Source organism: Sebastes fasciatus, chromosome 4 (genome assembly GCF_043250625.1).
Source record: "Sebastes fasciatus isolate fSebFas1 chromosome 4, fSebFas1.pri, whole genome shotgun sequence".
Taxonomy (NCBI): domain Eukaryota; kingdom Metazoa; phylum Chordata; class Actinopteri; order Perciformes; family Sebastidae; genus Sebastes; species Sebastes fasciatus.
Window position 1 is genome coordinate 33,574,953 of NC_133798.1, and position 16,602 is coordinate 33,591,554.

Consider the following 16,602-nt stretch of genomic DNA (forward strand, 5'->3'; position numbering starts at 1 on the left):
GACCTCTGTTGGAAATGATCGATAGCTGCCATCTCAAGTCAGTGGTGTTTCTGTAAAAGTGGCTGAAGATTAAGACCACGTTTCCCCATAAATCTTTTCTTTTCCAGTAACAAAATCCAATGTTTGGCTTTCTTGAAAAAGATAGATAGTTGGGATTTTTCTTTCCATGTATCACTCCTTCCATCCTTCCATCGTTTTTTACACATTTTGCACAAGAACAACAACGCTCTGCCAGTTTTTTGGCATAAAGAAAAACAACATTTCCATAAAAAATGTTCAACTGTAGTAAAACATAAGTAAATATTTGGTAGAGATTAACAATCCTCTCTGTGATCACCTGTCTCAAAGTTAAGGTGGTAATTATTTGCTGATTATTTGTAGATATTAATTATTTTTAATACTTTTATTGCAAACTGCTCATGAATTATACATCCACAAAAAAGCCAATATATATATATATATTTTTTTTTAACGCTTACAGACATACATACAAAAACAAATTTAGGAAAAAGCTTTATGATAATAAGTCTAAGTTAAGTCTGATTGTATCTTGTCTTGTATCATTTTGTACCATGTTGCTTGTCATGTTTATATGTTTGTTATTTGCACAATCAGTATTTTGGATTTATTATTTAGTTTTTTATTACATAGACTAACTAAATTACTAACCCAAGTCAAGTTAAACTAAATTAAGTTAATGTTAGACTACGTTACAATAAACTGGACAACCAAATTAAGATAAGCTTTATCTGTTTTTTTTAAAGATTTTTATAAAAAGACAACGTTACAATGAGCTAAACAACTAAATAAGCTTCACCCAGTTTTTTTCACACTGAGCATTTTTTGTTTATTTTATTCTTAACACATTACTAGGCCATTAAGCTAAGTCAAATCAAACTAAACTAAATTAAGATACATTAAGCTAAGGCTAAGATAAGGTACAACAAATGAAACAACTTAACTAGCTAAGCTAAGGTGGTTAATCTACGCTAATGAACTAAACAAGCTTCTTACAATTATTATTTTGTTTTTATAACATCACTACTCGAGCACTAAACTGAGCTCAATTACCTAATAAGGCCAAATGAAGCTAAGCCAAGATGGCTAAGTGAGCTTAAATGAACTAAACATGCTTCATCCGATTTACCTTGTTAATATATATTTTAATTTGTTACACACTAAGTAGGCCTATTTCTGTATTATAATTTAGTCTCACGATGTCACTAAGTCAAGGTGAACTACTCTAAACTAAGATAAGCTAAACCAAAACAAAACTAAACTGAAGACGCATCAGAGCCAAATGTAAACACAAGTAAATATTTCTTTCTCCAAGATCTCTGAAATAAATATCAGGATCCTAATTGCAGTGACATTCAGTAACAGGAACCATTTAGTTTTGAAATGGCGTCTCCTGTTTGGCTCGCGGCCACGAGGACGTTTCCAGTCCAACATAACTTTTCTCATGTCAAACATGGTAGATAATCTCATTATTCACAGAATAAACAGAAACCTTCCAGACGGATTCCTGGTGCACAGACGTTATGTAATGATGTCGTACTGTGGTGCCCTTTGATATTGATTTGTTGAGGTTTCCTGTATGTGTGTGTGTGTGTGTATGTGTGTGTGTGCAGCTGCTGAGAATAATGTGTGTCTTGGTGTGTGTGTGTGTAGTTTAGTGGGCACATGACGTCGTCCCATGTGAAAGCCTCTCAGCAGCCACGTGTTGATCAGCTCAGGAGAAACGGTGTTTTCCTCTCTGCCTGATTAAAAGCTGCCACGGATGGCTGAGTCCTCCGCTGTCTGCACGTTAAACACAGGAATGTTGTTCTTCCTGATTACAACGGGAACAAACAGGAACATCCACTGAGAAGCTTTGACGCTCTTACAAAAAAGAAGTATACTTCAAGTTTATGTTATGATGTAAACTTAAGTATAGTTCAAGTATAATCCCAAGTATACTTTATGCAATAAATATACTAATATCAATGTCCTAGTAGTATACTTGTAAGTGTAATACTTCAATACTAGCCTACTTTTTAGTTTCTGAAAGTAAGTATACTTTAAATGTAAGAGTAAACTTTGAGTACACAACTAGTTTACATCCAAGTTGTATCTATAAAATGAACTATACTACAAGTGAACTTTTAGGTAAACTGTTAGTTTACTAGTTATATACTTGTAACCCACTTTTTAGTGTACTTTAAAGAATACTCTCCGTAAACTACTAGTTTAGTTTTTTTTTACTGTAAGTATGTTTGCAAGTTTTCTTTAGGTTAACTTATAGTATATATACTTAGACTTTTCTGTATACTTGTTGGTATAAGCCAAGTATACTTTATATAATAAGTATACTAATATCAATGTACTAGTAGTATACTTGTAAGTGTACTACTTCAATACTTCTTGGGACTAAATTGTCCCACTTTTTAATTTAGAAAAATATACTTTAAATGTAACAATAGTAAACTTTAAGTACACAACTAATTTACATCCACGTTGTATTTTGTACCTCAACTAAAATATGAACTATACTACAAGTGAACCTTTAGGTATACTGTTAGTTTACTAGTTATATACTTGTAGCCCATTTTTTTTTTATGAAAGTACACTTTAAAGAATACTCTCAGTAAACTACTAGTTTAGTTCAGTTTTTTACTGCGAGTATACTTGTAAGTTAACTTATAGTACTTAGTTAAATATACTAACACATTTCTGTATATTTTTCAGTATAAGCCAAGTATACTTGCATTTTTCTGTATACTTACCAAGTACATTTAGACCTTTCTGTAGGCTTATGGCAAGAATACTTAATTATACTTTTATAAAATATATCTCGATCAAAAGATTAAGTACAAGTACAAGCCAAGTATACTTAGACTTTTCTGTATACTTGTCAGTATAAGCCAAGTATACTTCAGTATAATTTTGTTAAGTTCATCTCTTAAAAGTACATGAAAAGTAATCTGAAAGTATACTCTCTTATTTTAAGTTTTAAAAGAAGTATACTAATATCATACTTGAATAAACTTCTTTCTTCTTTTGTGCGGGCGATGAGAAGCATGAGAGGAAATGTGATTTTATTTAAATTCTTGTATTGTTGGAGCATAATGTATTTTCTGCAGCTGATGGAGGTCACGAAGCTCAAGAGTTTCAAGGCTGATTAAAATTCATACTTTTCTGGTTTGAGATGAGGCGTGATTGGGGCAAACACATTTTCCCAATATACAATATTAATCTCTCTATTTTCCAATATTCCCCTTCCTTTTGATGAGCGAGTCCAAATCATTTAAGTGACGTGTTTTCAGTGATTTCAGTCCTCATCTGAACCCCTAAAACGTGGTACCAATTACTTTGCCTCATGCAAGCTGATTTGCAGGGTATATGATATCTAAACATCGCTGAATGGAAAGAGCATAATTTGGTAAACATTTCAAAAGCCCATCCAGTCGGCATGCCGTGGAATATAAATGGCTTTAGACACGCATAATGTGGCCAGGCTGTTTTCATTTCAGCTTTTGTTTTATTGTATTTAAAGATCCAACTCCATGATCCTAAAGTCAACACGAAGGGAGCGGCTCGAACTCCAAAAAAAGGAGGTTTTGAAACATTTTCTTCATTCTCAGAGTGATTGACAGCTTTCTTGATGCAAAGACTAACATGTGGAATAATGTGCCGTATTTTTAAACTGTAAAATCTGTGTTTACATTTGTAATGTTTGAGAGGATCGGGCCATGGTAATCCTAAATGTTGGGGTATTTTTTCCAACCATTATAAATTATATATAAACTATGTAAAAACCCAAAATTAAGGCTTAAAACAGTGTTGTATTTTTTTTGTGAAATGCCGTTAACACCAAGACAGTGCAGCCAACTCATGACAGCTGCTTCTAAAAAAATCTTAAGACTTTCTTTTGAAAGAGGGTCACCGACTTTGCACGCAAACAGAAAGGTGAAAGCTCTGACGCATGCGTCTCAGCTCCGTCTCCAACCTGATCTCACGGGAAGGCGTATAAATGACACAATACTGCGCAAGGCAAAGGCGTGCAATAAGATCTCTGTTCTTGCTTTTGGCGTGTCATTTGTACGCCATATAGTCTGAACTGACTGCAATGTAAAGGCACCTGCATAAATATGCTATGCTCAGAGCTGGTGGGCAGGTCCAACAAACACAGGACTTTAAACCAGGAGACTGGTGTTTTGTTTTGTAAGTTACATTAGTGATTTTGTGACATGTTTTCTGTCCTTATGTTAAGTTGTTTCTATACATATTTTACTTAGTTTACGTAGTTATTTTCATCCCAACCATGATGTTTTTTCCTAAACCTAACTAAAGTGGTTTTGTTGCCTAACTGCAGATGTTCCCGTAGTTTTGTTGTGTGCATAGAAATAACACGCAAAAAGACTAAAATATGTTCTCCTAACATGCGAAATGTCCTTGTAATATCGTGTCATTTATACGCCTTCCCGTGAGATCAGGTTGGAGACGGAGCTGAGACGCATGCGTCAGAGCTATCACCTTTCTCTAGACCTTTCTCTGCCGTCTCACGGGTGTAACCGTAACTTGAAGCGTTTATTTAGGCCTCAAGTCTATTTTTTTTGACAAAACGCATGTAAAAAGTGATGTTGATACTCAATAAAAAGGCACAGAATAACTGTGTTTCTGGCTGCAGAGCAGCGGCTGAGCAGCGGCTGAGCAGCGGTGATACAGTCAGCTGCGACTGTAGTTCCATTAGCTGTTAGCAGTCCAAAAGAATAAAAGTGAGCAAACTGTGTCTCACTTATGCCTGGTTAAAGGTCTTTACACACCGGGGGCGTGATGAATAAACAACACAAAAATGCAAAATACTTGCCTGCGAATAATATATATCTAGGTCTTTTATTGAGAAAGGTAAGACTGGAAGGAGTGGATCTGGTCTGTGTTGCCTTTGTCAACGTTGAAAGGAGTAAAAAAGTTTGTCGTCTTGGTTCGGACTACAGAGCCTCCGTGCTGTTGTTTCATAAAGATAGGCACAACTCAACCTGTTCCACAGAACACGATTGGTTGATGGTGATGTTATTCGTGGTGCAAAAGATCAGAAAATTGACTTTGTTCCGGATGAAAATGATATTCGCTTTCTGTGTGAAAGTACTCATGACAAAAACAGCAGTTAGAAAAAATATATTGACATGCAAATTAAAAATACAAAGAAAACGCTGCCAGTGTGTGAAGGCCTTAAGAGTAGTGAGTGAGGAGTCAGCAGTCAATCAATGGCAGTATCAAACAGGCAATAGAAGGTGTTTTGAGACCGTGTGAGTCGCTGCAACCACGAGAGGTCTTTGAGCATGCAGCCAAAAATGACCCCAGAATATTCTGCAGTTTGGTGCAGCAGTATGCGAGATTAGCCGTGGACAGACACAGAGATGCACACACTCACAAGACCGATCCTATTATCTCCTGGCAGAGATAATAATGAAGATAATTTGGAAATGGGTCGAAAAATACCGCATGCAGGAGGTTCAGGGGGGACAGAGAAGTGGTTTTAGTCTGAAGAATATTCATTTTGTTGGCTGACGTTAGCGTCTGTGAAATCGAAGCTACTGGAGGATGATTTATTGGCTGCATGTGCCACATTTTGTGTGGCGACTGAAGCTGAAGGAAATGGATTGCTCGTCTGAATCGATTCAGTTTCATGTCAGGAGTTTGACTGATGCTCTAATCAGTGTTTTTATTGCTGGCCTTCTCATGGTTCCCCTTCTACACGGAACTCAAAAGCCTCAACTTTTACTATATTGCTTCAGTCTGGCGAGCAGTACGGTTGATAAAGTACATAACCAAAGTCATCAAAATTTCTCCCCCCCATCATATCACTGCCTTTCTCTCCATAAAAATACATTGATTCAATTTCAATAAAACGACTTTCCTTGAAGCCAGAATATTATTAACACTGGACTCAGTGGGAAGTCGCCAGTTCGTATCAGGTCAAAAATAACTCCCACACCCGGGGAAATAAAAATGCTAGTTTCTTGATTTTAACTGTATACGGAGCCACATGATATGGAAGCCCAATTCTGCCAGAAAAAACAGACGGACAGTTGCGAAAGACAAAAATAAAAATACTCACGTTATGTCATAATTATGGGAAATTCATTTATAATTGTGACTTGGAGGACTTGGAGGAAGCGTGTGGTTACGTTTTGGCCAACCGGTTTTGTTTTAAAGTTAGATTAAACATGACTTGTCTTGTGCTTCAACTCACTGTTTACTTCAACATTTAGTGCTTTGAGTGCCTAAACATGACCATAAAAAGACATTAATCATACTTTAGTTACAACACACAGATATTGCATCGCAAGAGCCACAAGGGGAGAGAAACAAATTAAATATATTTTCACTAAAAGTTCTGCAGACATGTTCAGTATGAACGTTTGGCAACATGCAAGATATGTTAATAAAAACGTTTCCTCATTATGTTATGTTGATAAAACTGTAATGCGGACGGCATTTCATTTTTTTTTTTCTAATAATTAAATTATTATTAAGTCAAAACTCGTATAATTTGTTACTTAAAAAGTCATAGTTTTGACTTAGTATACATAAATGTGATCTATGTCTTTAATGCTTTTAATTAGTGAATCAAAATTTTCACCTATTATGACATAATTTTGACTCACTATTTTTTATTAATTTTACTGCGTACAATGTGCAGGACTTTAGTAGCATCATTACGATAAAAAGCGTTATGTTGTTTTAGTTGCTAGGAGCAGACATTTTACAGCAAACGTTTTGCAGATACGTTCTGTATTATGTTGATAACAAACTTTCAGGTAGTATTTATTTTTCTCAAAAAAGTAGTTTTTTAATGCAACCCAGCATTAATTTGACTTATATTGATGTAATTCATTCCTAACACTTCATCTTTTTCCTTTTTCCTGGTGGGTTTCCATAACATTACAGTATGAAGAATAACACTAATGTCCATAGATGGCAGCCGGACTACAGTTACAGTGTTGGAGCAGCACAATAGGTTTAGTCAGCCATGACCTTTGAGTAACCTCTCTGTAGGAGGGGAAAAGGAGGAGGATATATGGGCACAAGAGGGGAAAGAAAGAAGAAAAACAGATGGATTGAGAGAGCTTGGTTGGATACAGGAGAGAGAGAGAGAGAGAGAAAAGAGAGGTGTGAGAGAGTAAAGGAGCGCTTGGCACACAGACAGACAGAGAGAGAGAGAGAGAGAGAGAGAGTTTTCCCTCCTCTCCTCTCCCTCCAGCTTTAAAACAGTGAACTAGCCCTTTGAAGAGGAAGAGAAGGGGGGGCAGTCCTTCATCCCATCCAGCCTGGACTGTGAGCAGCATTCAGTGTGCCGAAGCTCACCCAGATAGCAGACACACAACCCAGAGAGCCAGCTGAGGAGCTGACAGAGCTCAGGCATGAACGACATCAAGCTGGCCCTGCTGGGAAGCCAGGGGGCTGGGAAGTCAGGTGAGAAAAATACCTGTTTTTATCATCTCTGCACTGTTTATACAGGGCATTTAAAAGCTTTATTTGTTGCTTTCTTTTCCTCAAATGATGATGATCTTTGGTGCATAATAAAACAGTGGTGTAATGTAAAGTACATGTACTCAAGTACTGTACTTAAGTACAATTTTGAGGTACTTGTATGTCACTTGAGTCAAGTATTTCCAGTTTTTGCTACTTTATACTTTTCTCTACTACATTTCAGAGGCAAATATTGTACTTTTTACTCCACTTTATTTGACAACGTTAGTTACTTTGCAGATTCAGATTATTAATACAACATATAAATCAACTGGTATATTATGATGTATTATTATACAGGTTGAACTACCCAGCAGTATATAAAATAGCTAAAATTAGCCCTGTCTGCAACATTAGTATTAGTTTTATTAATCCAGTGTTATAGATATTCTGATATGGGCTATTCTGCATAATGTGTACTTTTGCTTACTTTAAGTGCATTTTGATGCTAATACTTATGTACTTTTACTTAAGTAAGATTGCAGGACTTGAATCTTCCAGATTTTCAGGTTCTTCTAAAGTTATTTGGAAAGATCAACATCAAATGTAGTAAAATAAGGCTTCTTTTATAGTCTGCTTACTATACTTAAATACTACCTGTTTAGGTATTTTTACTCAAACAAAGGTAGATAAATCTGTAACTGTTGTATAGTGTCTCAATATACTGTATGAAGAAGCTTCCAAGCCTGAAACTGTGATTTATTCAGTGGTGGAAGAAGTACTCAGATCTTTTACTTAGCTTAAAGTAGAAATACTCTACGCTGTGATAGTCCTGCATTCAAAATTAGTTTGAGGCCGAAGTAAAAGTATAAAAGTAGGCCTATTAGCATCATAATAAAGTACTAATTATGGAAAATCACTCATCTCAGAATAATATTATATGATTGAATATGAGGCCGACTTGTAGCTACATAACTTTAATGTGTTTTTTTTTAACTTTATATAGCCTACTGCTAGCTTGTGAGTTTCACATTATCCATCATCATTTATTTGTTGATTATATATTTTTTATTATTAATCTCAATCTAAATAAATGTAGAGGATTAAAACCTGCAATATTTCCCTCTAAAATGTAGGCTAGAGTAGATATAAAGGAGCCTAAAATGGAAGTTAAGTAAGTGCAAGTACCTCAATACTGTACCAGTACTTGAGTAAATGTACTTACACCTACTACAAAGTCGTGATTTGTGGATTGATGTTTGGACTTAAGATGAGGCAGCGCTGTTTGGAACAAACGCTAACTAGCTAAAGCTGCCTTCACATGATATGAAATATGCTCTTCACTCACCACGAGGTAGCAAAGCGCAGCGCAACAAAGAATCATTTGTCATCAAAAAGAGAGCAAGAAAACTACTTCACTGTTTCTAGACAACAGCAACAGATGCAGCTGTTATCTCATTGATTGCGCTTTGAAAGGTCAGCGGCAACCGAGGTCACAGCTGAAATAATTTTAACTTTGAGCGTGGCTCTTGGCGGCAATTTTGAGCGGTGCGCCACGCCAAGGATAGCACTTTGCCTATAGTCGGGCGGCACCGCTCTCCACATAGGAAAACAATGGCTCAGCCAGAGCAGAGCGATTTCACCGCTGGTCATGTTTGCTCAACTGTAATTGTCTGGTCTAACTGCCAACTATTCAATCTCAAATCTGAAAACAGTAGTTTGACAAGAAGTGAAACAAGGTCCACTTACTACCATTTCTCCAGAGCGTTCAACCACCTCTTTGTGGTCTCTCTAAAATAAAGACTTCTGTTTGACATCTCGGTAGGCTAATTCAGTCGGCCGGATGCTAAGCTAGGCAAACTTTAACTGGTGCTGCTTCTTTTCAGGTTGTACCACACCAAAGCCTGAATTTACCACTGGGCTTTGGTTTCATGTTACATAACCAAAAAAAACAGTTTATTGGCTCCATTCGTTGAGATTTAAGTGAAATAATTGTATTATTTACGCCTCCAGAGAATCCCTGTTTTTTTTTTTAAAGGCCTCTGTTAGATTAAAACTCATCTGTCACAGAGCTGATTTCAAGGTTGGAAAAGAGAAAAAACGTTGAGGTTTGATCCATCAGAGTCAGTGCGCTCTACCTTTAGGGGAGCTAAAGTTCCCCACCGACGCCACTGGTTTTGTTTATGTTGTAATTACCTGAAGCCTTTTACTCTGGCTTTGCTGTACTGCTCTGACTGTTGGTGCCACTTACTCTTTGTTGACATAAGTAACATGTGAGAAAGAATCTGTATTTTGAACTCCATCAGCTTATTTTCCAAACCTTTCAACAGTTTATGTGTGACCTTAAATCTGCACGTCAAACTACAGTGAAGAAAATGCAGTTGAGGCAGAGGAGAGGAGTTATTGCTATTGGAGTTCTTGTTGCATATATATATATCAGTATTCAGCCTCTGTGGCGCTCTGCGTTGTGTTCAAGCTTCATAAAACAATGGGACGTCTCCATTCTCGCTGCCTGGCAGTGATGCAGAGCTGTTACTGTGGAGATGCTGTAGCCTCTGGAGACTGTATGTGTGCATGTGTGTGTCCATTTTAGTACCGCTTGTTGCTTCCAGTACACGTTTATCATTGTCTTGTTGTTTTGCTCTCTGAATATATCAGTGTTGATGTGAAGAAGGCCCCGAATGAATTGTGCCTTAAAGCCCTATGTGTTGAATTTCCTTTGCATTTTACAGGCTGCATGCATGAGTAACTTTTTGGGCCATATCCATATTTATGTCCCCGTAGCCTTAGCATAACCCCGTCAGAGGCCCATGACTGACCGCCATCCGCACTAGAAACTTCAGCCCTTCATTGAAACTGATTGTCTGTGGGACTAGTCAGTTTTATATGTAGCTCGCAGTCTGGAGGTGAAGCAGAGGGGGAAATATAACCATTCAGCTTGCCAAATATGCAAACTGGGCTTCCAGCAAAGCCATACAACCTCTTTCATGAGAGGCTATACAGTTTCACCGCTCCACTGTTGGCACTGCGCCGCGCCTGCGGGAGTGAATGAGGGTTCAATTAACCCTCCCTGCCGCCACCTGTGAGGGATGAGAGTGTAATGATGCCATGATTCATTTTTTGTTGTTTTTCATTTTGTCTCTTTCCTCCAGCTGTCCTTGTGCGGTTCCTGACCAGGCGCTTCATCGGAGAATATGCCTCCAACGCCAGTAAGTGTTTCCAGGTGATGAAGATGAGGTTGTGGTTTGATGGAGGTTTTGGTTTTGGAGAACAGAGTTTATTTCCAGACAACATGGATGTTGTTATTTAGTGGTGCATACATTTCACCTGAGCATTCATGAGATTAACAATCCAGGATACCTTCTGTATGCAGCATAATTCAAAATGATTACAGCTTTAAAAAGATTAAAATGGTAAATTCCAAACACCAAACTATTCTCGTGCACATCTACTGTATCTCTATTTCATGGTTTCTCACATTTTATCTAATTAAAGCCGTATTTATATATTTTGCCACTTGGGGCAGTGGAAGAGGCTGTAAATATAACATTAACATATTATCACCCAGAGGTGTGGACTCGATACAGCTTTAATACAGCATGATGTTCATTTAGTAAATTATGGTCCCGTTTAGAGTCAAATAGACCATAAAGCAGGGGATGCTTTAGGGGCGTGGCTACCTTGTGATTGACAGGTTGCTACTACGGTGTTGTCCGGTCTGGGAGTTGTCCGTGTTTTGGTCTTACAACTTTAACCCTTTCACGGTGTTTTTTCACTTCATGAAAGTTAATTATAACATTTTTGTCGCCTAAAAATGTCTTATTCAGCGTTGTTGTACTTAGCTCCAGCCTCTCGTGTCACTTCTGGTTGCATAAAACCAAGATGGCGACGGCCAAAATGCAGAACTCAAGGCTTCACAACCGCAGTCCACAAACCAATGAGTGACGTCACGGTGACTATGTTCACTTCTGATATACAATATATGCTTTAAATCCCAAAAAATAAACCAAGTCAAAAAGACAAGACAAACAAACGAAACATAACGGGTAAGGAAAAGCAATTAGTTCACATAAAACAAAGAATTTCGATTTTTATATCTTGAGTCAATATTTTAACCAATGAATTATGCTGTTATTTATTTTTGACTGTTTCTAATCCTTGTTACAGATTCCCTTTACCATAAGAGGCTGTCAATTGATGGCAGGCAGCTGAATCTGGAAGTTTTTGACCCTTGCTCTCAGGTACAACACATCACTAATATCGTTAACTGGATCCAAACCTTTGGATACTCAACTATGTGGATATTTTTTCAGCCCATTCACATGAAAAGGCGTATGAATTACACGATAATGCTCAAGGCATTTAGCCTGCAATAAGCGTGCAATAAGAACTTCTTTCTTGCTCTTGGCGTGTCATTTTGTACGCCATGTAGTCTGTACTGACTGCAATGTAAACGCATCTCTGTAAATATACGCTCAGAGTTAGCATAAAAAGTGTGAGGTGAGGTGGATGGGTCCAACAAACACAGGACTTTCAACCAGGAGACCGGTGTTCAAGACTGGTGTTTTGGTTTGTAAGTTAAGTTAGTGATGTTTGTCACATGTTTTCCGTATTTATGTTATGTTGTTTACATACGTATTTTATTTAGTTCACGTACTGACTTTAAGCCCAACCATGACGTTTTTCCTAAACCTAAGTGAGTGGTTATGTTGCCTAAACCCAACTGGGGACGTTACTGTAGTTTTGTTGTGTGGTGTACAAATGACACGTGAAAATGTGTCCTTATGATATTGATTGTTCTTGTAATATCGTGCTATTTATATACCTTCCCATGAGGTTTTTTTTTTTTTTAACTTTTTAAATAGAAAAATAGCAGAGCTGCAGTTGGACTCTAAACTTGTTTTGCGTTCTTTGGTTTCCTCCCTCATTTCAAGCCGTCCATTTGGAAGTCAGATTTCATTTTCCAGCATTTAGTTTGAGTCATGATCAGTCATCACTTACAGGTGTGGCAATATAACTGTTCCTAAAAATGTTGATAAATCATCAGTGTTGGAAGGAAAACCTGCTGTCTCCGTAATGTCAGGGGCCAAGAGAAGCTCTCCTATTTTTAGCATTATTTTTAAATGTATCCTCAGTGTTTGAGAGAGTTTTTAAAGCCCAAGTATGGTAAAAAAAAAAATCTGAGTCCTTCAGCTGAGGTGAAAAACATAATATTTTCCATTTTGGAGCTACAAGCGTTTCCCACAACAACAGTAAAAACTGTCCGGTTTCCAGTCTGCCCGTGACCTTGAATGAATCATGGTCAGGTATTTACCTTTGGGCCGGCACGTGAGCGATCCGTACAGCCCTTAAATCCAAAAGGTTTACGAGAGTATCCCGAGGCGATGTGTGCCAGTGGCTGTCTCTTTGAAGAAAAGAACCATATAACCTGCTTATGTCTCTTTCAGGAAGACCAAAAGAGCCAAGAGGCCTTTTTACTGCGGAGTTAGTATTTTATTGTAAAACCTCTTGGTTCAGCAGAACAAGAGACGTTCATTGTCTTAGTTGGTTAAACTCACTGTAAGGCCGCCCTTTCATAAGAAACACTGAGTGGATGTCCTGCCCTCCTGACCTGCACTGCATAAAGAAACTATGAGTCAATAAAGAGAAAGGGATAAGTGAGTTTTTACAGTGCTCAGACATGTCCGCCCCCGGGCCTCTTGTCCTTCCTACACTGTTTATTTCTCCTCAAGGTCGCTGAAACTTGTACAGAGTCTTATTCTCAGGGTGACAAGAACAGCAGTAAAAATAGCTCTGGAAGAAGTGGGACAACAGTCATGTATATGTTTATAGGCTATAAGGTGTAATGAGTAATTCCACACTGAATAGCTTTCTAATGTGTCCTTTATGAAAACTAAAGACACCTCTATGAGCAAAAATAACTAGGAGCTGTATAGGTCAGGCATGCAGGGCAGCAAGTTATAGAAGCAACACCACAAGTGTCCCTATATAAGAAAATGATGTACGAGACGGAGGTCAAGTCTGTTATTTTATACACCCGGACACCTTGCTGTGTATATTTACCACTGAAAAAAATATAGGTAGTGTTAAAATTGTGACGTAGGACTAGGCGATAATCTCACGATATAGGTAATTTCATATCCAGATAATAATATATATCACAATATAGCATGTTTTTTTCTGGTAATTCAATAAATAAATAGTCTGAAATAACCACATGGTAAAGCCTTTTTTTGTAAACTCCTGTGTGAATTAAATACATGTCAAATGAAAAGTATTTTCTCATTTTAAGAACTTGAGTGTAAAATGAACATTGAACGGTTTTACGTCAAATTATAAAGAAAAAATAAAGAAATATAGGCCTAGCCTATATCCCAATAGAAACAATATATATAGAAATATACAAAAGACATATTTATATCGTTTTGAAGATATATATCGTCATATTGCCCAGCCCTACTTCATAGTCAGTTTAATTCATGGTTAAGTCCGGTTTAGCCGTTTGAATTATCGGGTAACGTGGCCACAAGAAGAAGAAGCACTGTTGCTATGGTTACCTGCAGTTTAAAGTCACTGTGACATGGAAGTTAGAGGGTCTTTAGCTTCTGTAATGCATATAATGCCTCAAGAGTTTATCAAATTGAGTTTAATTTAATCAAATCAGTGGCTAGAAGATTTAATTCAACTAAAAAAAACGGAAAAAACAAGCCCTACAGGAAGATAAACATACTACCTGAATTTAATCTCAGCGTGGTACCAAAATAAAAGCGTGTGTGTTGTTGTTGGCAGAGCTCAGAGGCCAGGTGTATACTGGAGGAGCCGGTGGACTGGGCCGACGGCTTTGTGGTGGTGTACAACATCAGCGACCGCACTTCCTTCATCGACGCCAAGAACATCCTGCGGCAGATTCGGGAGGCGCGCATGGAGAACTGCAAAGGGTCAGAACTACAATGAGGTTATTTTATGATGAAGCGGACAGAGGCTGAGGCTGGCTCTGAGTGGCTCAGAAAGATGAGTCTTGTTGATCAGAGCTGTTCGCCTGTTATGTCAAACTATTTCCAGAAACGTTGAGGCGCTCCAATGCGGTTTGAGGCTTAATAGTTTTTGCAAATTTGTTTGTGACTTGGGGTCTTGCTACATTAAGATTTGGGTTAAAAAGTGTAAACAACATCAGGAATGTGTTTAAAATTCAACTGAGAATATTGACGGACGGTTATCTGACATTATCAGTTAAAACAAAACCTCATGTTAATTGAAAACAGTCTTGTTTTTAGCTTGGTATAAATGCCATTTTGAGTTTATCCAAAGGTTTATCCTTTTTATAGCATCAAATAATTAATCAAAACTAAATTTCTGAGAAAAATGAACAGTTGAACATACGTCAGCGTGATAAGAACTATCTGAAATGACAGAAACCATCTTTGGGAAAAATTTATTTAACTTTTTAGTTTGGCCAACCCGCTAACATGGAGGAGTTTTCGGACCTATACTGCAGCCAGCCACCAGGGGGTGATCCAGATGTTTTGGCTTCACTTTGGTGAAGCTGTCAGGTGGTCCATCTTTATATACAGTCTAGGATTTTAATGTGGTTACTTTAAGTGTTAATTGTCTACTATTCTCATCAATAAGTAATCATTCAGTTGCAGTTAAACTGAATGATTAACTGCAGATGTTCATCCATAGTTCAGAATTGCATCCATTGTCTTTTAAATCTTTGGATCTCGACTACAAAATAAAATAAAGTTTTGTGAGTTTGAACAATGCTTCTCCAGACAAAACGTTGCAATGATGGGTTGAAGAGGTTTAAAATTACAGTAATTTTCCAGGAAACTGATGCTTTTATTTGGCTCCACATCTGTCCACATTGAGTGACTGTGTGTGTTTCAGGGAGGTGGAGGTTCCCGTCTGTCTGGTGGGGAACAAGCAGGACCTGTGTCACGCCCGGCAGGTGCGTGAAGATGAGGGCCGCTGCCTGGCTCAGGAGAACCGCTGTCACTTCCAGGAGGTCTCGGCCGCCGAGAGCTACCAAGACATCGCCAACCTCTTCACCCAGCTCATCCGGCAGGTGATGGAGCACCTCAAGTACAGAGCTGACCGGCGGCGCTACAGCGGCTCCAAGTCCATGGCCAAGCTCATCAACAATGTGTTTGGCAAGAGGAGGAAGTCAGTGTGAAGGTCACAGTGGAGCCAGCTGGAGGGACTGGGACGGTGTGTGTGTGGACCCATGTTAAAGGGAACTGGTCAAGAAGTTATACATGCTGGAAACTGTTTTAATACAGCGGTTCAAACATTAACCTCATGTTCACAATGTGAGCAACATGTTGGTGAGAAGGCGTCAAAATGTAGAGACAAATATTATTCTTTTCCACATCCTTGTCAAGTTTTGTACCTTTTGTTGCTTTGGTTTTTCCTCCTATGTGTTTCTCTGCTTTGAACGAACAAAACTATTAGAAAGTCTAATTATGTTGTGATTAAAACAAAGCAGGATATTGTTGATGAGGTGGTTCCCAACCTGGGGGTCGGGACCCTATAAGAAGGGGTCACAACAGGACAGGAAAGCATACAAAAAAAACCACATTTTTACTACACAAAATTAGTTTTTATTAAAACTTTTCTCAAAAATATCACTCGTCACAACGTACATAATCACATATCAGCACTAGAACAATTTCAGTTTCTATGGTGGTGTATTAGGGCCATTGTAGGTAAAAAAAAAATATATTTTTTAGATTTGTTGCCGGGTGAGGGTGGTAATATTCTGAGAAAAAGACTTGTAAATTTACAGGAAAAAAACTCACAAATTTGCGAGATCATAAAGTCATAAATTTACAATGAAAAAACTTGAATATTCTCTGAAAATAAAGTGACACATTTATGAGAAAAAAAATCACAAATTTGTGAAATTATAAAAACTTAAATTATGAGAAAAAAAATCTGAAAAATATTGGAGTTGCAAAACCGTGGAAATGAAAAATATAAATTTTTTTGTTAAGTAACTACAATGGTCCTAAAACACCGTCATAAGTTTCAGTATCAATAACACATATACCTTTTTTGATACATAATTTTAGGTAATAATTACAAGATTTTATACTTATTCTGGCTCATAAGAGCTCTGCTCAGGTTGAAGTTGGATGGAGTGACGCT

At 37.6% G+C, this 16,602-nt stretch overlaps 1 protein-coding gene across 1 annotated transcript; it reads left to right on the forward strand.

Moving 5' to 3' along the window:
* The first annotated feature begins 7,125 nt into the window (after positions 1-7,125).
* On the forward strand, positions 7,126-15,955 carry rerglb (RERG/RAS-like b). The gene is made up of 5 exons (XM_074633754.1): positions 7,126-7,458; positions 10,608-10,664; positions 11,623-11,696; positions 14,245-14,393; positions 15,343-15,955. The coding sequence occupies exons 1-5, from the start codon at positions 7,407-7,409 to the stop codon at positions 15,626-15,628; spliced, it is 618 nt and encodes a 205-aa protein (XP_074489855.1). The 5' UTR covers positions 7,126-7,406; the 3' UTR covers positions 15,629-15,955.
* The last annotated feature ends 647 nt before the right edge of the window (positions 15,956-16,602 follow it).